Here is a 24,946-nt window from a genome sequence, read left to right as displayed (position 1 = left end):
ATCAGTGGTTAAATCAACTGAACCGTTAGCTCCAATGTCACATAAACAATAGTGTTAGAGGAGTAATTGATTACTACCTGCATCACTGTTGCATTACATAATACATATTATTTATTTAGTAGAGTTAAAAGTCCATGTTTTTAAAAAACGACGTAATTGCTTAGGTCATCATCATCGAACCACATTCGGCCGATTGCAGGCTACCTACTCTTTGGGGAAGGTTCCAGCTATGGCCTACCGCGTTCTAATGTGGCGGGTCCAGATGTCAGGCAGCGGAGTTACTAGAAGCTCGTATGACATGCAGGGTTTCATCGCCATATTTTCCGTAATTATTGCAGTACATACTTATTGATGATGAAATTACTACATACCAATCCTTTTGAAAATAGTGGGCTTTAGACAGACACTATCGCGAGTGATACAGCAATCGTGCGCGATCGAGCGCGCGTGTAAAGACGTTGGAAAGAAAAGGGAAAAGACCGCTCCACTCCAACACGCGCCAGGTTCACGCGATCGATCCTGCGCTACCAGCCTTTACATGGACGCTCTTGCCGTTGTAACAAAAAAGAACACGAACAACCGCGCGCAAAAGGCCGTTAGCTTAAAAAAAGCAAATAGGTACTCGCGTACGATTACGCGTGCAGGCTTTTCCGCGCACAATCTTGTACACTCCTGTAGGGCTAGCATTATAAAGCGCGACTTGAGCAAGAACTATTGTGCTAGCCCTACTGATCACGACTATGTAAAGGGGGCTAATGTCTTAATCAGGCCTTTACATGGGAACCAAAATCGGGACCAGATAAAACACGAGTTTTTTAAACTATGCAATCACTCAATAGCTCTTACGAGTTCTGTTGCCCTTATAACTATAGACTAAGAGTCGTATTCTAGAACTCTACTCAATGCTCAAGTCAGGATTGCAATGGAAATACGACCCTAATGGCAGGGACTTGAGTATGATTTCGAGTGCTTTAAACCATATTCAGAACTCAAGTCAGGACTTGAGTATTGCAGTGAGCACTGAAAATCATACTCAAATCCTTGCCATTAGTGTCGTATTTCCAGTGCTTGAAATCATACTCAAGTCTGCTCAAATCCTTACTTGAGCATTGAGTAGAGTTCTGGAATACGACCCTAAGACTTATAGGTAAGAGCGTACCTATCTTACAGGTGCAAATCACACTAATATTGATATGTTTATTATCACTAGTATTTCTTTTGCACGTAGCTACAGAATAACTTTCTAATATATACCCTATTATTATGTATGTATATACTATATATATATATATATATATATATATATATATATTACTTTTGTTGCTGACTACAAGCTACATGAACATTAAGTAAAATTTGGTTTAGTTTTTCAATTAACGTGATACCAACGTACCGTGGTGGCTATATCGTTTATCGGTATACATTACGTATTTACCTAATAAAACATCGTATTCACGAGGTTTTTCTTGCTAAACATACTAAGTAATTGGACGCGCTAATAACCAGGAACATTTAAGAATGCAGGTGCATATTCTGAATTAATCAGTATCAGAATACAAATCATAGCTTTGAAGCTGCCTTGGCTCACGCTATTTTTAGTCATAAACTAAACGTTAAGCGCCTGGAAACTTTCAGGCTTGAAATATTCTGATAACTTATAACATTAATTCCTACGAATACGTAGATACCTATGTAGGGAATGCATACTTCCTACGTACCTATATACAACTTCGTAATACAGTGATTGTAAATAAAATTATAACACATCTTGATTGACCAAGTCCAATATAAGATACTTACCTACTTACTAGTAATGTGTATGATGCCTAACCATATACAGAAAAGATTCTTGCAATTATTTACATTCGTTATGAGTAAGCTTTTAACGTGTTACGCTATTAAGTTGACTTCCTGCTTAAAGAACGCCTTGTAAGGATGAATCAATTTGATGTGTATCATGATGCTGTGCTGGCAACCCACTAGCCACTACATTGGCGATGGCGCTGTAGGCGTATCGCCCACGCAGCCATTCCATGACATGATACCTACGTCCCCCTCTCCGCATCGGCAATACTTCGATTTATCTACCTACATAGACAACAAGTGCCGAAACCCTATCCCAGGGCGCATGTCTTGTTGCAAGCAACCTGAATGCAAGTCTGAATAAGGTTGATTATCGAACAGGAAACTACGTTTATTGAATTTTCTATTCAAAAATAACAGTCTGTATATGTGTGCGTCAAATCAGAATCGAGGTCTCAGTGGTCTCAATACTATTACTACTTTACATTACAATTAATGAGAAGCAATGAATGCTAAATACAAGAAGAAGTACAACACATGATTAACGTACGTAATTACGAGAACAGATATTTCGCATAGCTTTTTAAGGCAAGATAACAAATCCTGCACTGATTTGAAAATAAACACCTGTATTCATTTTAACTGGTATGATTCACAACGTCGTGAGAATTCCGATAAAACAAAGACAACAGTTGATAAAGCACAAGGAACACATGATAAGAAATAAAATTCAAAATGAAGAATACCGTATATTTATTACATCTTATACAATATAAAACAGCTAAGATAAAAGTAGAATATTATAGATTAAGTATACATCAATGCTAATTACTGTCAAGAAACATTCCTGTGCTGGTGGGATGGACCGATGCCATGTGATATAATAATTTGGTCCCTTACTCTTTCAACAAGACTTCATCCTTCAAATGCAAAATTAACAAACATTAGGGTTAGGCCATAATGAACATACGTCCTCACAAAAATGCAGGGAATTGAATTGACGCATCTGAACTACATACATTAAGATTAAAGACACTTTTCCATACAAAGTGCTTTAGCTTATAATAACCCAAACTTAACACCAAAGAGAACTATATAGATATTACATTACTAACTAGAAATATTAATCAATAAAAGAACTAAACATTCTGTGCTTCATTTTACAAACTTGTGCTTATTGTTTGTGTGTTAGGTATAGTTTAATAATTAAGTTTAGTTTAATGATATTATGTTTCTTTTAACACTTCAATTAGATTGAAAGATATCTAATGGACACATCCATCATAACAATCAATTTATTTATAACTACTAGTTTTAGGCAATATTTTTGCAATAAATGTAAGTAAAATATCAGTTCTTTAGTTCGATTTGATCAATAAATAAGCTCCCCGAGGATCAATATTTAATACTACTACCTATCACAAAAGAATTCTGTACAATATAGTTGGCCACTCCATTAAGCACAGATTTAATTATAAAATTTCAAAAATCTGGTTTGTAAAAGCAACATCAAAGATAAATACATAAGACTAATAATATAATAAGCTATTTTAACATGTTTAAAACAGGTATACTTAATAAATTTTTCCATTTTAGTGAATATATATATATACATGTAGAATTTTGTAGAATGTTATCAAAATGCAATAAATTTTTATGACAATAAAAACCTACATAATACAATACAAAATATACTTTATATTGTAAATATAAATGGCATAATGCTCATGTCCTGTATTTTTGGAAGGGGTGTGATTGAATGGGATTAAACTTCAAGCTCAGTCAAGTTTTAGTCTTGAAACAAATCCGTCTGATAAAGTACAACATCAAGGTATTGATAGTGAACTTCTTACGCGTACAACGGCTCCTGGCGATTATCGCCTGCCTGGCGGGTTCTCAGTGATCGCGGGAGGGGCAGGGGCAGGAGCAGGGGCGGAGGAGTTCCCACCAGATGTGGCCCAAACGATGATGATGATAAGAACCACGGCTGCGATCGCACCGATGATCAACATCATCTTCAAATTCTGCCACCAATATTTCCTCTTCAGCTTACCAGCCTGTTGCTCGAACTGGGCGGCACCATGTTGCAGAGCATCAGCTCGATTATCGAGCTCCGATAATTTAGAATCTCTCTCTAAAACTTTTTCAACATTGACACGCATTATCCCCACAACTTCGTCTACTTTTGCTTGCGTTTGAGCCAGTCGCTTATCGCTAACCCTAGGGGCAGAACTTCCTCCTTGGTCCTCCATTGTGCTGAATAGAGGATTTTCTGGAGAATATGCACAAAGAACAAAAACTCTACGACGATAAAACACGTAAATAAAATATGGCGATAATGGAATGAATGACACATTCACTCAACAAGTTAAAGACGTCATTCATTAATTCAGTTCATGTAGCCCAACGTTTCTACGCTTTCACAGTACAGCGAAATGGCCATAGAGGATTGAAAAAAGTAAAGGCATGGCCTTAGACTATGGAAACCTATTTTTTCCATCCTGTCTGAACAATATTTTTAAGATTTTCTGGATTTTCATCTTTTGTTACTCGATTATTAAATCCGTTTTCAGGCTACTAGAACATAAAACAAGAACAAAAAATTGTCTTTGGTATTCAACAAGTTGATACTATATTCAGTGAAAATGGCGGGTTTTTGAACTTACGAGTACAGTTTTTACGAAGGTTATTTGTATTTTAAGTAAGTATAATAAGAAAAAATGAAGAAATTTAGAACTATATTCCTTGTTTTAAAACAAATTACAAAAGACTTTTTCCTGAAAATTCCACTAATTACGAATTCAAAATTTTTATTCAAAGTGATGGACGATAATATGATTTAAGTTAAAGGTAAAACGTAAATATTGACATTCGCCGCTTAAAAGACTATTTAAAAACCCAACTGTCGTATTCCAGAACTCAGGACAGGAACAAGTCAGGACTTGAGTATTGCAGTGAGCGCTGAAAATCATACACAAGTCCTTGCCATTAGGGTCGTATTTCCAGTGCAATCCTGACTTGAGCATTGAGTAGAGTTCTAGAATACGACCCTAAGGGTCGAGGGACTTGAGTAAGATTTCGAGTGCTTTAAACCATACACAGATCCTGACTTGAGCATTGATCGCAGTGAAGTATCGCCGTGATCATCAATCAATGAAGCATTGCTTGAGCATTGATTCAAGTCTTAAGCATTTCGTTTATTCTTGAATAGTACTCAGTGCTGTAGTTAGTATAGGTTTATCACCCGATAAATAACGTCACGATGAAAAAATCACAGTGATCCGCCGACAAACAGTATCACCGTGACTCGTTCCGAAGGAACGACGTTCCAAAGTCACATAGGGTCGTATTCTAGAACTCTATTCAATGCTCAAGTCAGGATTACACTGGCAACACAAGCACTGGAAATACGACTCACATACACTCCAAAAATCAGACGTTAATTATAAGTTGTTACATAACCTCATTTTTACTAAATCTCTTATAGCTCTGCTCTCAGTTCAGTTCGCAGAATTTTCAGTGATGATATATCAACACCTACGCAATGAACTGATACCACCTTCATATTTTACATCTTGGATTGATTGTATGAAAGCGTATCCATCTCCTTCTAGATTACCAAGAAAAATCGAAATATTATATTTAACCCAGCACCGATTAATAAATTATGGAATTTCATTTTAAATTGTCTACAGTTTAATCCATTTACACCATTTAGTAAGTTTTTAAATAATTGGGGTACTAATACCACCACCACCATCACCACCACCAACAACGACAACGACAACGACAACGACAACGACAACGACAACGACAACGACAAAGACAACGACAACGACAACGACAACGATAACGATAACGATAACGACAACGACAACAATAACAGTGGCGCAATTAATATCGATATTTACTCTAAGTTCATATCGAATGTATAATAAAAGACGATACATTACGTAATAATTTCTATACGCATCATAATTGATAACTTAACTTGAATGATGGCGAGTGCGTGTGAGACTTAGGGTCGTGTTCCAGAACACTACTCAATACTCAAGTCAGGACTTGAGTATTACAGTGAGTACTGAAAATCATACTCAAGTACTTGCATTGAGTAGAGACGACCCTAAAGTCGTATTGTGCGTACAGTGCTTGAAATCATACTCAAGTCTGCTCAAATCCTGACTTGAGCATTGAGTAGAGTTCTGGAATACGACCCTAAGCCTTTCTTTACCGTTACTCTTACTAGTGACGGATACTAAAAATTTAAAAGGTTCCTAAAGATTGTTTACATTTAATTAAATATCTTAAACCAGCAGTGATCCATGATTTGTTGACATTAAAGCTTTTCTCATCTTTCAGGTGAACAGCAGTGACCATGTTTGCCAAGCTTGCTGGTACTTGGCGCAAAGACCACCTGTTGAAGCACCAAGGCAATATTGATGACCACCGTAGTGTTTGTCTCTGCTGTGAGCGTTCTCTGCTTCACAAGTCAGCCATGTTCTTCATATTAACTCAAATTGTGAATTGAGAATTTATAATGTTATAAAATAATGGATTATGCCATGAACTGTACGTTGAATCAGATTACATGTTTTTATAATTACTTTTACTGTAAGCCATACATTTTTTTAAATGCTTAAATGATTATGTTTGTTTGTTGCAGGTAGAAATGGCACGTCGCATGTCATACTTGGGTGGCTACAGACTGAGCTGCTGTCCATATGGTCTCGGACTCAACAATTTCTTCACAAGGAAGCTATCCTGAAGAAATAGACAGACACAAGATCTTCCCACTGAGCCTCCAAATGAAAAAGTTAGAGACTAACAACCTGAACCTACTATTGTATTATCAGACTACATGAGAGCTATAGAAACGGAAGTAGGAGCTTTATTGAAAGACACCAGACAACAGAGAGGTACAGAGTGAAATAATAAATCGTTGAGAATAGTTGTCTTTGTGATTGACATTTGATTATTGAAGCATGGTATTTTTTAGACAGTCTGTGGTCTAATTATGTACCAGACTTTTACAGCAAAGCAAGCATATCCAGGATATGATATCCCTATAAGAAGTTCTACATCTTGGTTTACTGCATTTTGACAACATAGATTATATGGAGGACCAAGTCGTATATACAAATACATGGATTGGCTTGAATAAAGTATTCTCACTGCTCAACAAAGTTTCTCAGCTACTGGAAATATCAAGAGCATCCCTAGCTTTAGCAGCATATTTGATGAAGCTTAGAACTGAGGATTTGGAGTACAATTGAAATTAAATAAAAAATTATTTAAAATTGTTTTTCTGTTTAAACATCACATCCTTACCTGTAATCTTTTGAATTTCATAACATCCTCCAACTCTAAAAATATATAAGGGTTATACCCTATATAGATAATTATGGTTGTTACATGTGATGAACTATTTAAAGTTATGGAACCAATGTAACTTTGCTGATGATGTTAGTAATATAGTCCTGCAAGGTTATATTTTACAAATATTGTAAAATACTAACAACCTCGCAGGACTATATTGCTAACAACTTTGGTTCTACAACTTTACAATTCATGACACTTTACATTGATACAAAATTTTTTTTTTTAATAGAGCGCTCTAAACAGTAATAAAGTAACTCTGCAAAAAGCAGGAGCGCGAGTAGGGGTCGTCTTTGAGGATGCTTGCTTGTTTGAACTTACTACCAGATACAGATCTAAACAGTGTCAGATAGTACAGCAAAAAGTTAAAAGTTTATTTTTGGTAAATTATGTTTTGTAAAAAGTCATGGAACGAAAGTTGTCTATAATGTCAGTACGTATGTTGTCAGTCCTATGTTGCCGTTACTATTTATAAAATAACCCTGTATATAAAAAAATAACAAATGCACTCCAAAAATCAGCTGTTAATTTTATTATAAGTTGTTACATAACCTCACTTTTACTAAATCTCTTATAATTGTGCTCTCAGATCGCCAAATTTCATAGAATTTCCAGTGATGATATAACAATACATTAGCTATTTATTGATATCACCTTCAACTTTTTACATCTTGATCCAAGATTCTATGAAAGCGTATCGATCTCCTAGATTACCAAGTCAAAAAATCAAAATATTGTAAAATTGTACTTAATCAAGCATTGATTAACAAATTAAAAGGAATGTAAAAAGGATTAAACCGTAGACAATTTAAAATGAAATTCCACATTTTAAATTGTCTACGGTTTAATCCTTTTTACACCATTTAGTAAGTTATTAAATAATTGGGGTACTAATACAAACATCATTCTACTGCAATATTCGAAATTAGATGCATTAACATTGTATTACGCGTAATATTAGTATCACATGAGATGTCTCATAAACAAACATCACTATGTTACCGTTACAACGTCACTCGCATTACTTAGACTATAAACATCACTCCGTAATATCACCATCACTCATTACACTAAGCATCACGCATCATAAACATCACTCTGTAATACGAGCATCACGCGTACTGTTTCAGGTAATACATCACGCGAGTAATGTTTCGGGTAATGCATCGCGCACGTACTGTTTCCGAGTGATGCATCACGCCGCGTACTGTTTCGCGTAATGGGTGTTAGTAGCGACAACTGGCAGCAGCGCTACGTAACTCTACGACACGGTTAGCAATGTCCCATCAAGTAGTACGTCGAAAATTTGCTGGGTGGCGCTATCAATATAGATATTTAGTTCATATTGGGAAACGTCCAGAGCGCCCCGACTTGATCTATGTAATGGGTGATGTTATGTAATGCATATTTTTCCAAAGTGGTGATATCACAGTACCCTATCGCGTGATATCACCTTTGTAATATTACTCACATTACTTACACATGTCTATCAAATACGTTACGCTGAAATTTACTATTGGAAACATATTGGAAATGAAAATTATTTATTACGCTGATCGAAAGGGATATGAAAAACTTACACTTGCGGCTATGATCGCTATAATTCCTAAATTACTATTATACGACTATTGGAAACTTTTAAACGAAGTAAAGTGTTGTTATCATCTATATGCCTATCATTAAAACAAAGCTTGTATTATTGAAACTACCCAGATTTTAACTTAGAAGTTTAAATTATAACGTTCTAGTTGATCAAAGTCAAATAATCATTTATTCTATTGGTAAAATATTACACTTGAAAACGCCATTTTATAAGTTACTTTGAACGTAAGTTTTATACTTAGGAAATGATAATCTTAACATATACTCCGGAATCATATTGTAATAAAATCATATACCTACAGTTCCCCATAAAAGAATCGTTAACTTTAATGATGTACTGGACATACAAACGTATAATCTGTATTTCAGGTGCGATTGGGTAACCACGGTTGTCTGATTTCACTCTTAGGGTCGTATTCCAGAACTGTACTCTATGCTCAAGAGCACCCCCAAATATCTCAAAAACGATACCCAACTTGCCATTATTCGAAAGATCGCGCCCGCCATTTTGGATCTAGAAATGAGTGCCATATTCGTAATGAGCATCCCCAAATACCTCGGAAACGATACCCAGAATCAAAATCAAAATAATCTTTATTTCATAGGTAAGCATTATTACACTTGAAATCGTCACATTGGTTAAACTCTACCGCGGGAATTCGGGGGAATCTCCCCCCAGAAGTATGAGCAAGAAACTCTAGGGGTTGCTCTTCGTAAACAACATTTGTACGCATTCAACTTGCAGAAATGGAGGTCAAATGCACACTTATTTTAGAATAAAAAAAATCTGCAGCCATCGCGATATTGCCTATTCTCAAAAAATTACTTAATATAATTATTTTGAAACAGAATAGCAAAATTGGGAGAAAGAAATCCGTTACTTTGCATTTTCGTGTCTTGTTGCAACGAAATTAGTTTTCGGTTTTAGTGAATATTTATATAAAAATACAAGTTGAAACGCGTTACTTCCTTGTGGAATGTGATGTTAGTATCTATTTTATGTTTGTCTGACGTATTTTTACACTCATTTACCGCACATTTCGTCATTTTTAGCTAAAATTCTGGAGCTGTTTGCGGTGCAAGTTGACCTTGAGTACTGACGGCCCGCCCGCTCGTGTAGGCCCATTGGGAGCGCTTCAATTTGCTTCACTTAGCGTGTGCGGACTAGGTTCACTCATCTGCTATGATAGGTTAAATTTTTTTTTTTTTCCACATTTTCCATGTCGTACGGATCTTGCAGGTCTTTCAACATCTGAAGCAATTGAATAGGATAGTCATCATCGATATATTTTGATAAAGATCAAAATTCTCAAATGGTTTCATCGTAATCTTGTAATTTTTTCGCCGATTATAATGTACTCACTCAAGTAAATATACATTTTGACAACACTCAAGACAAGATTTTACAGTTGAGTACCGTTTAGGAAACAGTAAAACTGAAACGAATCTCAAGCATTGTCCTAAAATTAAGACGCAAGCTGTCACTTCTTCTGACATTACTCAGGTGAACACCGATTACAGATTGTACGCTTGAGTAATGGTTCTGGAATAAAAACTCCGTTTGAAATCATACTCAAGTCCTGACTTGAGCATTGAGTAGAGTTCTTATGTTTCGGATGGGCAACGAATACAAATCGGATGCAGTGCGCCATTATATACTCGATGCAGTGTGCAAACGTACATACTAACTAAAAAAACCGCCACTTTTTTCTCAACCCATATTTATCAACCATTTTTCCTCTATATGTATATAATTTTTTTATTTATCATTCGGCTGAAACCTATATTAATATGATGATGATGATGATGATTTATGCTTTGTTAACGGGCCATCAGCCGACAATAAAGGTGGATTCACAATGCACAAATTTTGGCACCATAACAATTTAGATAAACTCGATGTCTTTTATTTCTGGTTTTTGTTATGTAAATAGAAAGAAAGAGATAGCAGATACTAACGCTACACTGCATATCGACTGTATTCTTTTTTTTATTTTTCATATTCAAATTTTTTGTTGTAGAAAACCACAAGAGTAGAGACATTCGAAATTGAGAATGAATTAAGAAAAAAGAAATATTGGCTATGGTGTTGTGATCTTGCCGATTGAATCGTCTTACCGGTTGGTGACCTGCGTTTTAATTTTCACATTTTTATTCTTTCCACTAAATAAATCCTAAAATGGTAAGTAAAAATATAAAATTTTTATTTGCTTCATTTTATTACAAGAGGTAACAGCAATAACATTGTAGTATCTTCCTCGTTAAGAAAGAAAAATGAAACCGTTGTCAACCTATTCGCACGTGTGTCTAAATACTTTTTCTTGAATTGAACCATTTCAGGTGTCCCTAAACCCAATTAGAATTCTTAAAAATGAGGCGGAAGAGGAGAAAGCGGAGGTTGCTCGTATGTCGAGTTTTATCGGAGCCATCGCCATTGGTGATCTTGTGAAAAGCACCCTTGGACCTAAAGGAATGGATAAGATTTTGGTGTCTTGTGGCAGAAACGCTGGTCAGGTACGTCGTACATACTATCTTTAAATTAATATACTTATTAATACGTTAGAAACCATTGTTTTTAACATAACCTTCACTGTCACATGATTCTTTCTCTATTGTCAGGTTGAAGTCACAAATGACGGTGCCACAATTCTGAAATCGGTCGGCGTTGATAATCCAGCTGCCAAGATCTTGGTGGATATGTCCAAAGTTCAAGATGATGAAGTTGGAGATGGTACCACATCTGTCACAGTTTTAGGTTGGTTTTCCTTCTCTCTATGCTTCTATAGTATACTTGAGGATCTAAGGAAAGTTATTTAAGTAACATCTTTAAATTTACCAGTTGTGTTACCTTTTTGTTGCAGTGTAAGAAATTTCTACACATTGTATTAATACATTTTTGAATGATGCTTGGTTTCAGCTGCAGAGCTCCTTCGTGAAGCTGAGAAACTTGTAGAACAGAAACTTCACCCCCAGATAATTATATCTGGTTGGAGAATTGCAGTAGATGCAGCAAAACAGGCTCTGTCAGATGCTAGCTTTGACCATGAGACAAATCTGAATGAGGCAGCACTGCGCTCAGATCTGGAAAACATTGCTCGCACCACGCTCAGCTCTAAGATACTTTCTAATCACAAAGAGTAGGTATCCTTAATGAGTGCAGTGAAATGTGAGATGTTGCTATTTTTTTATTAGATTGTATTTATTACTTATTACTTAGTCACGGTAGTGAGAAATACTATGAAATTCTACCTATATATAATAATAAATAAACTTCAAAGTCCATTACACATTGTAAACTTCAATTCTTGATGCCTTTTTTAATAGAACACAAATAAAAAACCAAGTTTTATAATGCGCGTGTGTAGAGTAATTACAATCTTTCTGACTAATTTAGGGCTTATTATAGTGCCTTGTTTAGGTGTTTAATATTTAATTGTTAATATTTTTTAATGTTAGCATTTAAATATTGGATATCGGCATGAGTTTGATGAAAAACCTAATTTATATATTTTTTTATTTTAGAATTTAAAAAAGCAATATTATTTTAATCTCCAGGCACTTCACAAAGTTAGCTGTGGATGCAGTGTTAAGACTGAAAGGTTCTGGTAACTTAAAAGCTATCCAGGTTATAAAAATTGCTGGTGGTCTTCTTGAGGAATCATTCTTAGATGAAGGGTTCCTTTTGAATAAGAAGGTAGGTAAACTGATTTCGTTCATAATTTCTATCATTTTTTTTAAATTGATTTGCAAAGAAATTACTATATTTGCTATAATGCATTTTTGTGTAATCTTTTCATATGCTACATGGACAAACTTTTTTATGTTATTGTCTATGTTACTTATTTTAGGTAGGAGTACACCAGCCTAAACGTGTAGAAAATGCCAACATCCTCATTGCCAATACTCCCATGGACACAGACAAGATTAAGGTGTTCGGTTCCACTATCAAAGTAGACTCTATGGCCAAGATCGCAGAGCTTGAAGTGGCAGAGAAAGAGAAGATGAAAGACAAAGTCAACAAAATACTGGGTCACAAATGCAATGTTTTTATAAATAGGTAAGTTGTGTTTAAGTGCTTCATGTTCACTATAAAATATGTTCAGCTTACACATTTGCCACACCTGCTAAAAATACACAGTATATATAGATATATATTAACAATTCTAACATAGAATGAAGCTGTCAGAGTTTATGGATTTGTTACTTGCATTATAATAACCATGGGATATTGAGAATGTTTCCTTTGGTTTTTTTATTTATTGTCAGGAATTATGCCTTTTGTAATTATTACTAAATCTTTTCATAAATTTCTTTGCATGTAAATTAAGTATATTTAAAGGCAGTATAGAATGTTAAATAAACTAATGTATTAAATTGGAACATAAAGTAATAATAAAAAAAATAGTATGGTCAAAATAACATTATAAAATTCAGATAAATTGAAAAAGAATGCTGTTGTTTCTTATGAAAATGGATATGGATAAGGGAAAATATGACTCCAAATTTGACTTGCATTCTTCGGTTTTACAGTTATTATTAAAAAAAAAATTGCCATTGCACACGTTTTGTAAGTTGGTTTTAAGTGTAGCCACAGAGACGCGAAATTCGCTGTCAGGCAACTGGCGCGGGTGTCGCGAACCACAGAGTATCGGTCTCTAGTGATGCGCCGTAACAGCTAATTTAGCCACAATTTTAGTTTAAAGCGAAGACATGCTCAGAGCGCTGTTGACATCAACATGCTCACTTTTCTATCCGGGGTTCATTCATGCATTGATTTTAATAGATTAGTAATTGTTATGTTTTAATCGACTTCAAAAAAGGAGGAGGTTCTCAATTCAACTGTGTTTTTTTTTTGTATGTATGTTACGCGATAACTCCGGTATTTGTGAACTGATTTTCATAATTCTGTTTTTGTTGGCAAGGGGGTACTTCCATAGTGGTCCTATTTCATTTCGAACGAAATTATCCACCTCTAAGGGTGGCTGTTCACGCATGAAGATTCATTTTTATAAATAGCGCCTAAATTTTCTTAAGGAGCAATTATTTTAATGGTTGATTTTGCTATTTCTCCAATTCAAGACGTTTTTTCTCAATATTCTTTGAGTAGTTAGAACCGATTTTTATTATCTCCAGTGTCAAGTCCTGTATAGTGGCGAATTTAAGGATATTTCATTAAAACTTAGCAATTAGATGTAATTCCACGTACTTTTGAGGTCAGTTTTTTTAGTACTCTGTACTGATTGTGTTTCACTTCACTTTTTTAATAGGTTTGCATTACCTCAATGCAGTTGACGATTGCTATCGGACCTTTTTTTTTTTTTTTTTAGCATATGAAAAGTGTGTAGCATTCAATTACCTACTGTCTATAAATATCTCGTCAATTGTCGCTTTCAGGCAACTAATCTATAACTATCCTGAGCAACTTTTTGCGGACGCTGGCGTAATGGCCATCGAGCATGCGGACTTCGACGGCATTGAGCGGCTGGCGCTCGTCACGGGAGGAGAAATAGTCTCTACATTCGACTCGCCTGACAAGGTCAAGCTGGGACACTGCAAGTTGATTGAACAGGTTTGTAAATTTTGTGGGATGACTGAAAGGAAACTAGACAGGTAAAAGAAAGGTAACATGCTTTTAATGATAGCAAGATAGGACTGGGTTAAAAAAAATGTCAAAAAATCATAGGTTCCCACACTTATTGGCTCACCGCCCACTTAGGCAAGATAAAAAAATTTCAATGCCCACCATAAAAAATTATTGAAAACACGTATTTTTTATATAACTTAACACAAAAAAGGTAGTGTAGTTTATATAGATAATTCAGGTTTTTTTTAAAACGCAGTAGCATCCCCTGGTCAGCATCAATTGCTTCCGAGGCCTCTACCAGTACTCTTCAGCGCCTACTGGGCGTAGGCGGTAGGGACCACTTTGGGGAACTATGGTTTAAATTTATTTTTTACAGACCTACACATTGTTAGATAGTGATAGGTTTAAGAAACATACATATTTTAAGAACTAGTAGTAGTTGTATTATACTTGATGAAATATTATTTGCACTGATTCGTCTCATCCCTTTATCTTTACAGTACAATAGGACAAAAAAGTAAGTCATCTTGGTACCGTACGTGCCATCTGTATATTGCAACGAGTTTAAACACTTACATACTGGTACTTAACTCTAAACTTCATAATTTTTATGTGGAACTAACTGCTGAATTGGCAAGAAAAGTGTCAGTATTCAGTATTTTACGAACACAAAATTTAGTTTAAGAAAAACAACCAATTGTCGTCAGTGTTTTGTTTTATAGAAAGGGCAAATTTTTTAGGGGCACCTCACCTAGTTTTTTAGGTTTTCATTACGTTTGTCTTGTTTTAAATTCAATAATTGAAAATGTAATAATTAAAACTAAAATTGAAAGAAAACAGGATGTAAATAGTTTTAAAATAGTTGTTAAAAAATGAAATAATAAGTGTAGGAAATAATTGAAAGGATAGTGGAGAAAAAGACAGAACTTAGGAGTTGAGGAAGTGATCCTTGACACGTCGTTTGAAGGAATCAAGAGGAAGGGAATCTTGAATCGATTCAGGGAGAGACTTCCACAGTCTGATCGCAGAAACGGTAAAAGAGTTGGAGTACAAATTAGAGGTATGGGAGAGAGATGTTTAGTAAGAGAGTATCAGAGGAGCGAAGGGGACGGCAGAGTGTAGAAGAGTAATAATATACATAACATGAATTACAATCAATATTAAGATTTGAATTATACATTATCACTACAGGTGTTGATCGGTGAAGAGAGTCTCATCCGATTCTCTGGCGTGGAGTTAGGCGAGGCGTGTACGATCGTGATCCGTGGTGCGACTCAGCAGGTTATCGACGAGGCCGAGCGCTCGCTGCACGATGCTCTCTGCGTGCTAGCCGCCACTGTGCGCGAGCCTAAAATTATTTACGGAGGAGGTTAGTAGACATTTCTTGTCCCGAACGGCTCTTGCTATCGGACAGTACGTTTTATGAGTCTTTATTTTGCCAAAGTCAAGTGGTACTGGTTGGTCTTCAAATTCAATCAAATCAAATTCAAATGGGCTAATAATAATAGCACGCAAGAGGTGCTTTTAATAATAGCACGCAAGAGGTGCTTTTAAGAAGCCAAAGGAGACCTTGATAAAGAAAGCGTAACGTTTAAACGTTTAGCCGAGAAGTTAACTGGTAGTAGCAAAATGCTGAAGAATTTAGGGGCTGCCTTTGCCCATAAGGCAAGTATGGTAAGCGTGCCCGCCCGCCGCGCGCTGTATACGCAAACATTCGCATAATCTCAGTTGCATAGCGGGCGACGTCTCACGCGCCATTCTTTATAGAATTGAACCAGTCACAAAAAATGACATCAAATAGTAGACGTGTCTATTGGTGTGTTGGGACCAAAAGGTTGTTTGAACAAGAGTGCCTCAAATTGAGGGTTGTTCAGCATTTCATTAATTCATTCATTCATTTCTACTTCTTACTCCTATTCCCATAACCGAGATACCAATCTGCGATGCTAATATAATGTTAATATCAATACATAAGTATTGCATTTTCAAAGGCTGACGAAGCTAAATTCTGCTGACGGTAGCATCATTTCGTCTAAGCCTGAAATCCTGAGGGAGATAGAGAGTTTCTATCGACAGCTATACTCCACGAAAGCACCTGTTGAAAGCGAGGTTAAATACCCCAGAGCCAAGCTTACCCGACATTATGCCGAAGATATCCCGGACGTCAACCTGTATGAGATTAGTGTGGCTCTCAAACAACTTGAGAACAACAAAGCGGCGGGCGATGATGGAATCACTACAGAACTTCTGAGAGCGGGCGACAAGCCGATACTTAAAGTCCTCCAGAAACTTTTCAATTCTGTCATCGTCGAAGGTCAAAGGCCGAAGACATGGGGCAGAGGCGAGGTCGTTCCGTTCTTCAAAAAGGGTGATAAAACACTCTTGAAAAACTATCGGCCATTCTCGCTTCTGAGCCATATCTATAAGTTGTTTTCGAGAGTTATCGCGAATCGTCTCGCTCGCAGGTTTGACGACTTCCAACCTCCCGAACAAGCCGGATCCCGAAAGGGTTTTAGTACCATAGACCACATCCATACGCTGCGGCTGGTTATACAGAAAACCGAGGAGTATAACCGGCCACTTTGCTTAGCGTTTGTGGATTATGAGAAGGCCTTTGATTCGATCGAGACCTGGGCGGTGCTGCAGTCTCTCCAAAGGTGTCAAATAGTCTATAGGTCTATAGAGGTGTTAAGGTACTTATACAAAAACGCCACTATGTCAGTCCGAATACAGGATCAGAGCTCTAATCCTATCCAACTGCAACGAGGCGTGAGACAGGGAGATGTGATATCTCCGAAAATGTTCACTGCTGCGTTGGAGGATATTTTCAAGCTTCTGGACTGGAAAGGACTTGGCATCATCATCAATGGCGAGTATCTAACACACCTTCGATTTGCCGATGATATAGTTCTTATGGCTGAGACCTTGGGAGACCTGAACACAATGCTCGAAGATCTCAGTAGTGTTTCCCAAAGAGTGGGTCTTAAGATGAATATGGACAAGACGAAGATCATGTCGAATGTCCATGTTGTACCCGCTCCAGTTAAAATTGGGAGCATTACACTCGAAGTTGTTGACCATTACGTATACTTAGGGCAGACAGTCCAGTTAGGTAAGTCCAACTTTGAGAAAGAGATCTCTCGTCGAATCCAGCTTTTTGCCGTGGGGCGACGGCTTAAGAATACATTGTCGCCTCCCCATACATGCCCGTGGGGGTCGTAAGAGGCGACCGAGGGTGTCACAAGTGTCCATCTGCTTAGCGTTGTGGTAGGCTTTGTGCCGACTGGATAGCGACCACAGTACACACGGCGGAAAACCCTCCACAGTGAAACGCTTTTGCGAATCGCGTTCAGGAATCAGTTGGTGTACATCCAGTGCACGTGGAGTTTTCGGCGCGGTATCTGGGAGGACTGAGGCGGATATTCGCCATGTCACTTGTTGAGGGATATCTAGTTGACCTGCCGGCCAGGGAGACCCGTAGAAACGGTTGTCCGCTGGCCGCCCGCGGTACAGTACAGGGGCCCAATAGGGACTAACTACCCCTAGAGGCTGCCCCACCATGCCGCGCATAATCTTGGGGTAGGTCGTCGTGCCGGTTAGTGACCGGAATTTGGGGTCCCGGCGGCATATCCCGGGGGGGTACGGGGGCCCTTCCGTTCGGCGGGTCAGCCGGCTATCCTTCAAAAGATCAACGGCATGTATTGCAGTTCCCCTCGTTTTTCTTCTTCGGTGCAGTGCCGAAGGCTTCATCTCTTCACACTACCGTCCTTCTTACCCACCATGACAGCGCAACATAAGAATGCAGATCGTTCAGCGGTGCCTAATCCCCCCACCGCGTTTATTATTGAGTTCGCTAACATCCGCGGACTCCACTCCAACCTCAAAGCTGTCCACCATCACCTCGAGACAGCCCGGCCTGCCCTGCTTTTCCTGACGGAGACGCAGATTCGCCGTCCGAATGATATGAGTTACTTGAACTACCCCGGCTACTCGCTTGAGGAAAACTTTCAGGCCAAAGCCGGGGTATGTGTATATATTCGTTCGGATGTGTGCTGTCGCCGTCTGCGCTGCCTGGAGGACCCCTCCTTTTCCACTATGTGGGTGCTCGTAGAATCTAGTTGTTCAGCTAGAGTCTTCGCGTGCTTATATAGATCCCACAGCGGGGATGCGGAGACAACTAGGCTCTTTGACCAACTGAGCCAGGCGACTCTTGACGCGCAGGCGCAGTTCCCATCTGCGGAGATGGTCGTGTTGGGGGACTTTAATGCTCACCATGAATCATGGTTAAGTTCCCTCAAGACTGACCATGCAGGAAGAACTGCCCACGCTTTCGCTCTCACGCATGACTTGACCCAACTGGTAACCCAGCCCACCCGGGTTCCAGACATATCGGATCATGCACCCTCTTTGCTTGACCTTCTGCTCGCGAGTCACCCTACCTACTATACAGTATCAGTCAGCGCCCCTCTGGGAAGTTCTTATCACTGTTTGGTTGGGTGTAAGGTTTCCCAAATGCCTCCAACTAAGCTGAAGGAGGTCACTCGTCGCATTTGGCACTACTCGTCGGCGGATTGGGATGGTATGCGCGACTACTTTGCGTCCATCCCTTGGTTGCAGCACTGCTTTGCGGGAAAGGATGCCTCAGCAGCTGCCGATACTGTTGTCGATGAGATTGGAACGGCTATGAATTACTACATACCGTCTTCCAGTGTCATCGCCAATCGCAGAGGACGCCCTTGGTTCAATCGCGAATGCATGGACGCTGTTAGTGGGAAACAGGCTGCATATCGTGGTTGGATCAAGGGTCGTGTAACAAAGGATCCCAACCTTGCGTCCCTTAAAGCAGCTTATAACAAAGCAACCAAGTCTTGCAGGAGGGCTTACATAAGAGCGGATGCCCAGCGCGTTTCACGGATTGGCCAGAAGCTGGTAGCCCATCCCACCGGTAGCCGTGCCTACTGGAGCCTGGCCAAAGCCGTGCAGTCCAATTTTTGTCGTTCGTCGCTGCCGCCTTTGAGGTATCCCAATGGATTTTTGGCCTATGGCCCCGAAGAGAAAGCCAATTTACTGGCCGACCTTTTTGGGGCTAACTCCCGCATTCACGACCAAGATGCGCAACCGCCGTCAATTCCCCACTGCGGAGTCACAATGCCTGATATAGTTATCAGGCAATGTGATGTCCGCAAGGAACTGCAGACTCTTGACGTGCGGAAAGCCTATGGTCCAGATGGGATACCTCCTATCGTCCTTAAAAGGTGTGCGGCGGAGTTGTCTCCCGTACTGACGCGCTTATACCGCCTCTCATACCAATCTGGTAACGTGCCCCTAGCTTGGAGGGAGGCCAACGTGCAACCTATCCCCAAGAAAGGAGATCGGTCTGATCCGACAAACTATCGCCCAATAGCTGTCACTTCAGTGCTCTGCAAAGTGATGGAGCGGATTCTAAATATCCAGATAATCCGGCACCTGGAACGTCACTCCATTCTTAATGATCGACAGTACGGGTTTCGGCCGAATCGATCAACGGGTGACGTTCTAGCGTATCTAATGCATCTCTGGGGTGAAGCTATCGACAAACAGGGCGAAACCTTAGCGATAAGTCTGGATATTGCTAAGGCCTTTGATCGGGTCTGGCACCGTGGTCTCCTCTCCAAGCTTCCGGCATATGGTCTTCCCGGCCGCCTTTGTGAGTGGATCTCCGGCTTTCTGCGCGAGCGAAGATTGCGTGTCCTTGTTGACGGAGGCACTTCGCGGCTCGTGACAGTTAATGCTGGGGTGCCACAGGGCTCCGTGCTGTCGCCCACGCTGTTCCTTCTGCATATCAATGACTTGTTGCCTTTTGGCAACATTCATTGCTATGCAGATGATAGCACAGTGCACGGTTGCTATTATAAGCAACCGTCAAGCAGCCGGGAGGACCCTGAGAGAAACCGGGAAAAACTTGTCGCTGAGCTCAACCATGTTTTGGAACATATATCGTCGTGGGGCTCCCGAAACTTGGTTGAGTTCAACGCCAAGATTTGCGTTCAGTTCCAAAAAATCCCCATTCCTTCCACTTCCCCATCTTCAGGGTACAACGCTGACGCTGCAGGACAAGCTCAGCCTGCTGGGGATGAGCATCCGGAAGGACATGAGCAACAAAGACTATATAGAGAGCGTCATCTGTACCGCGTCGCGCAAGCTTGGCATCCTGAACAAGGTGCACCGATTTTTTACTCCAGAGCTGCGATACCTGTTGTATAAAGCTCAGGTCCGAAGCAGCATGGAGTACTGTTCGCACCTTTGGGACGGCTCTGCCAAGTACTTGCTCGATGCCCTAGATGGACTGCAGCGCTACGCCTTCCGTGTTGTCAACAATCCTCATGTAACTGAGCATGCGGAGTCGTTACAGCTTCGCAGAGATATAGCGTCTCTTAGCGTATTCTATCGCCTGTACCACGGTGAGTGCTCTGAAGAGTTATTCAACCTTATCCCTTCCTCTCCTTTCCATCAGCGGACCACCCGGACTGCGTTGCCACAGTTGGACGGTCAGTTCAATACCGTCCCGCACTAAAAAGTTTGGCAATTCGTTCTTATGCCGAACCATCAAATTGTGGAACCAACTCCCGGCGCATGTATTCCCTCCCCTCTATAACATCGGGTCCTTCAAACGTAGTGTGAAGAAGCATTTGGCCAGACCGGCAAAATGATAGTGACGGAGTGAAGATATTTGTGTTTTCCATCCGTTACTCTCATCTCTGGACTGTATTCGCACTTTCCATCAGGCGCGGTGCAGTCATTTTGCCGAGTCACAATAAAAAAAAAAAAAAAAAGCTCGGATGGGTAGCGTTCGGGAAACTACAAAAAATCTTTACGTCCAAATTACCTCAATGTCTCAAGACGAAAGTTTGACCAGTGTGTGTTGCCAGTGATCACATATGGATCAGAAACGTGGTCCCTCACTATGAGCCTCATAAGAAGGCTCAAGGTCACTCAGCGGGCAATGGAGAGACCGATGCTCGGTATTTCCCTACGTGATAGAATCAGAAATGAGGAAATCCGTAGGAAGAACTAAGGTTACCGACATAGCTCGAAGAATTGCTCAGCTGAAGTGGTAGTGGGCGGGGCACATAGCTAGGAGAACCGATGGCCGTTGGGGCGGAAAGGTTCTTCAATGGCGACCGCACCGGACGACGCTCAGTGGGTAGGCCCCCCACCAGGTGGACCGACGATCTGGTGAAGGTCGCGGGAAGCCGATGGATGCGGGCAGCGCAGGACCGATCGTCGTCGTGGAGATTGTTTGGGGAGGCCTATGCCCAGCAGTGGGCGTCGTATGGCTGAATGATGTTTTCAATGCTGCACGAGAATATTGTGATGAACACCTTAAGTTTTCCAAATTTGTTTGACAACCTGTAGCTACAACTAAAATATGTGACAACCTCCTGCAAGCGATGCGTAGGCATTAACGCACCAAACAGGTGGGAATTGCCCTATGTGTTTTATTTATTATACTATGATTAACTTCTGAAGTGCAGCACTTCATTAGCTACATAACAAAAGAGGCATTCTATAAATTTTTTTATGATACCAACAAGTCGTGGGCCTATGTTAAGCTTCGCGCCTGTCCATAGCCGATGCAGAGCCACTCATCTGTTGCAGGGCTTTAAATTGCAAAGACCTGAGGGACATTGTCACTGCGCCTGTCACTCTGAGATATAAGTTGACAAGCATCATAAGGCTGTAATATCATCAGCACCCTTACCCTTCAAAATTGGAACGCAGTGATGCTCACATTACTGCTTGGCGGCAGAAATGGCTAAGATGGCAGGACTTCCCTGGACGAACTCTTTCACGAGGAGCTCTACTGCTATTAAAAGAACTAAACCTTTTGAGTTAGTGTAGTTAAGTTATAGTGAATAAAATAAATGAATGAATGAATGAATGAAATAATTTATTTCAGACTACATGTCCATATAATGTTAGTAGGAACTTAAATAACTATGTTAGTAGAATGCAAAATTTTCATTTTCGTTTACATGAATGGACATCCAATGTTTAAGGATTGGGCTGTCCATCCTCTCTGCTATCACTCTAAGAAGACTGTTGGTACTGCCCCTCACTCTGGCCAGCAGGGAAGCCACTCTTTTCCGAATGATGGCCTGGAAACCGTCGATTCTAGCCAATATTAGTGCCAGCGTTAATTAGACTATGAACTCATAAATAAAGTGTCTTCTCATTAACTAGTATTAAAAGATATTTTTGTCGATGGATAATTTTTTTAATAAGTTGGAACTCTACTGCTGCTAAAAATTAAATTACGTTTTATATGTCAATTATGTTACTCATGAATCGCACATGTGCTATATTATAATTTGTCCGTTCGCCAGGTGCCAGCGAGATGCTGATGGCGGAGGCGGTGTCGCGTGTGGCGGCGCGGACGCCCGGCAAGGAAGCAGCGGCGGCTGAGGCCTTCGCCGTGGCGCTGCGCCGCCTGCCCGCCGCCGTGGCCGACAACGCGGGCTACGACAGCGCCGAGCTCATCGCCAGGCTGCGAGCGGCACACGCGCAGGGGGAACTCACCATGGGGCTCGGTACAATCGCAATATTTTTTTTACAGAATATCATGACGTTTTACTACTATGGTATTCATATATTGTGTAAGTTTGTTATTATTATTGATGGGGAGATCGAACTACACATAGACAAATTCCTTCGTTCCGACTGGATCTAGTATCCCAATTTCACCATTTAGCACTTTTTTTTATCTTATTCTATATGGGTTTAGTTTTTACCACCTTTTGTACCACTTTTCTCCGAAACGGTTAAATCCAATTTCTTGCGGCTTTCTGCGTCATCTTAAAGAAATATTTGTGGTCACAGTCCAATATTTTAGTAAAACCTAAAACAATTAAACAGTCATTTCCATGTGAAGAAAATAAGGTTTTTATCTTATACGTTGATAGTGTACTTTAATTACGCTTATTGTTAAAAATGTTTTATAATACACATTATTTCTTATATATTTCAGACATGGAGAACGGTCGTGTTGGTGATATGAAGAAACTGGGCATCACAGAGTCGTACGTAGTAAAGCGGCAAGTGCTATTATCCGCAGCAGAAGCGGCCGAGATGATCCTGCGTGTAGACAACATCCTGAAGGCCGCACCGCGTCGCCGCGGCCGGGACAACCGCCCCTGCTAAATAGATAGGCTCTACTGAAAGCTTAAGGGTGGCTGTAATCAAAAAGAAAAAAACTTTTTAAGTAAGAAACTACTTTGATGCATATGTGTTTCTTGTTACATTCATACAGTATTAAAACATAGTAAACTAAATGGTAGCAACGTATCGGTGATGCCGCTAAAGAGGGCCGTTGTTATGCACTAAATATATAACATGGTGAAAGTGACGGGTTGCAGAAAACGAAGATAGTGGATTCATGAGTAACAAAATTGACATTCATATTTGAAAATCACAGGAAATTTCTCCTGGAAACGCAAGCTGATTATTTTTTGTTTTGAAATTACTTTTTCGCTACGCAATGTATTATTAACAACGCGATCGTATCGCTGCGCAGTGCGCTGTTGCGCGTCCGTGTAGCGGCGCAGGCGGCAGCGGACCACACGTATTACGTTGTACCTTGCCAAGTTTACGTTTTATGCAATTGTGAATGTTTTTAACTTTAAAAAGTTTACGTAAAAAAAAATTGACTAATGGAAAAAAAATCGGAAAATTTTTGGAATTTTCAATTGGAAGAAAATTCCAATGATTTTCAAATAAGAATCATGGTCTGAATCCACCTTGTTCGTTTTCGGCAACCTGTAACTTCCACCCTGTGTACGTCACTGGCGTAGCGTTCGTTACTATGTTCTCGAATGATCTATATTTCCACAGTACATCGTGAAGTGTACGCTATAAGTTTATTTATTCCTATTGTTAGTGGCACATGTACATTATACTGACGCATCCTCGAATATTTTAAGAAGTCTGAATACCTTCATCTCCATAACGAAAAATGTATGTTCAATTCAGTTAAGCATGTTCTTAATGATTACAGCTATTCTTATTATTTAGGTAATGTGCTTATAATGAATCACGTTTGTTCGGTGTTGAATGAAGAAACTGTCGCCGGCATACATCACTTTGTTGCTTGTTTTTATCCGTCTTCACTTTGCGTTTTTAGCTTAGTAGTCACCGGTGTTTTTCTCTGATGACCGTGGCCTGCGATTGCGCTGGCTCTTAGTACATAATGTTAACCAAAGTAGGTCAAGCACTGCTGGTTTGCGATGGTGCTGGTGGTCTGGTAGATGGATGCGAATTGCAAGTATCGTGTCACCGACGCGGATGATGGTAGAATTACCATACACGTACATTTATTTTAAATGGGTTTCGTTGATTTTAATTTTCCTACTTTTACTCCGTCGGTGCATGTATGAATTATCTATTCAAATTATATCGTTATTTTTTAATATTGAAATCCTGTTAGATATGCTAGCAGACTATTTGTATTGATTCTGTAACGTGTTAAGTGTTTAGTTCGCTCGGCTGCAGGTGCCTACGATTTGTAATGTATTAACTACTATTAATTAATAAAATATAAATTTA

General features: G+C 39.5%; 2 protein-coding genes across 3 annotated transcripts; one reads left to right on the top strand and one right to left on the bottom strand.

Moving 5' to 3' along the window:
- Nucleotides 1–3,409: 3,409 nt before the first annotated feature.
- Nucleotides 3,410–4,153, bottom strand: LOC113235115 (synaptobrevin-1-like). The gene has a single exon (XM_026470690.1). The coding sequence runs from the start codon at nt 4,053–4,055 to the stop codon at nt 3,678–3,680; it is 378 nt and encodes a 125-aa protein (XP_026326475.1). The 5' UTR covers nt 4,056–4,153; the 3' UTR covers nt 3,410–3,677.
- A 4,499-nt stretch (nt 4,154–8,652) lies between these two features.
- Nucleotides 8,653–24,310, top strand: LOC113235053 (T-complex protein 1 subunit beta). Of its 2 annotated transcripts, XM_026470594.1 has the most exons (11): nt 8,653–8,667; nt 10,890–10,963; nt 11,122–11,295; nt 11,401–11,536; nt 11,699–11,918; nt 12,337–12,475; nt 12,630–12,838; nt 14,176–14,350; nt 15,557–15,734; nt 22,732–22,935; nt 23,373–24,310. In XM_026470594.1, exons 2-11 carry the CDS (start codon nt 10,961–10,963, stop codon nt 23,543–23,545), a joined length of 1,611 nt encoding a protein of 536 aa, XP_026326379.1. In that variant the 5' UTR covers nt 8,653–8,667; nt 10,890–10,960; the 3' UTR covers nt 23,546–24,310. The 2 variants fall into 2 exon arrangements, with proteins under 2 accessions (XP_026326379.1, XP_026326378.1); XM_026470593.1 differs by lacking the exon at nt 8,653–8,667 and having other exon boundaries at nt 10,878–10,963.
- The last annotated feature ends 636 nt before the right edge of the window (nt 24,311–24,946 follow it).

This window comes from Hyposmocoma kahamanoa, unplaced genomic scaffold, assembly GCF_003589595.1.
Source record: "Hyposmocoma kahamanoa isolate Upper Pololo Valley unplaced genomic scaffold, ASM358959v1 87, whole genome shotgun sequence".
NCBI classification, from domain to species: Eukaryota; Metazoa; Arthropoda; class Insecta; order Lepidoptera; family Cosmopterigidae; genus Hyposmocoma; species Hyposmocoma kahamanoa.
This window is presented reverse-complemented; position numbering and strand designations above follow the sequence as displayed.

Bases quoted from the DNA above. Each gene is read 5' to 3' on its own strand.
- LOC113235053 (XM_026470594.1), top strand. The intron at 14,351-15,556 runs GTTTGTAAATTT...TTATCACTACAG, and splicing joins ACTGCAAGTTGATTGAACAG to GTGTTGATCGGTGAAGAGAG. The intron at 22,936-23,372 runs GTACAATCGCAA...TATATATTTCAG, and splicing joins GGAACTCACCATGGGGCTCG to ACATGGAGAACGGTCGTGTT.
- LOC113235115 (XM_026470690.1), bottom strand. From the start codon at position 4,055: ATGGAGGACCAAGGAGGAAGTTCTGCCCCTAGGGTTAGCGATAAGCGA.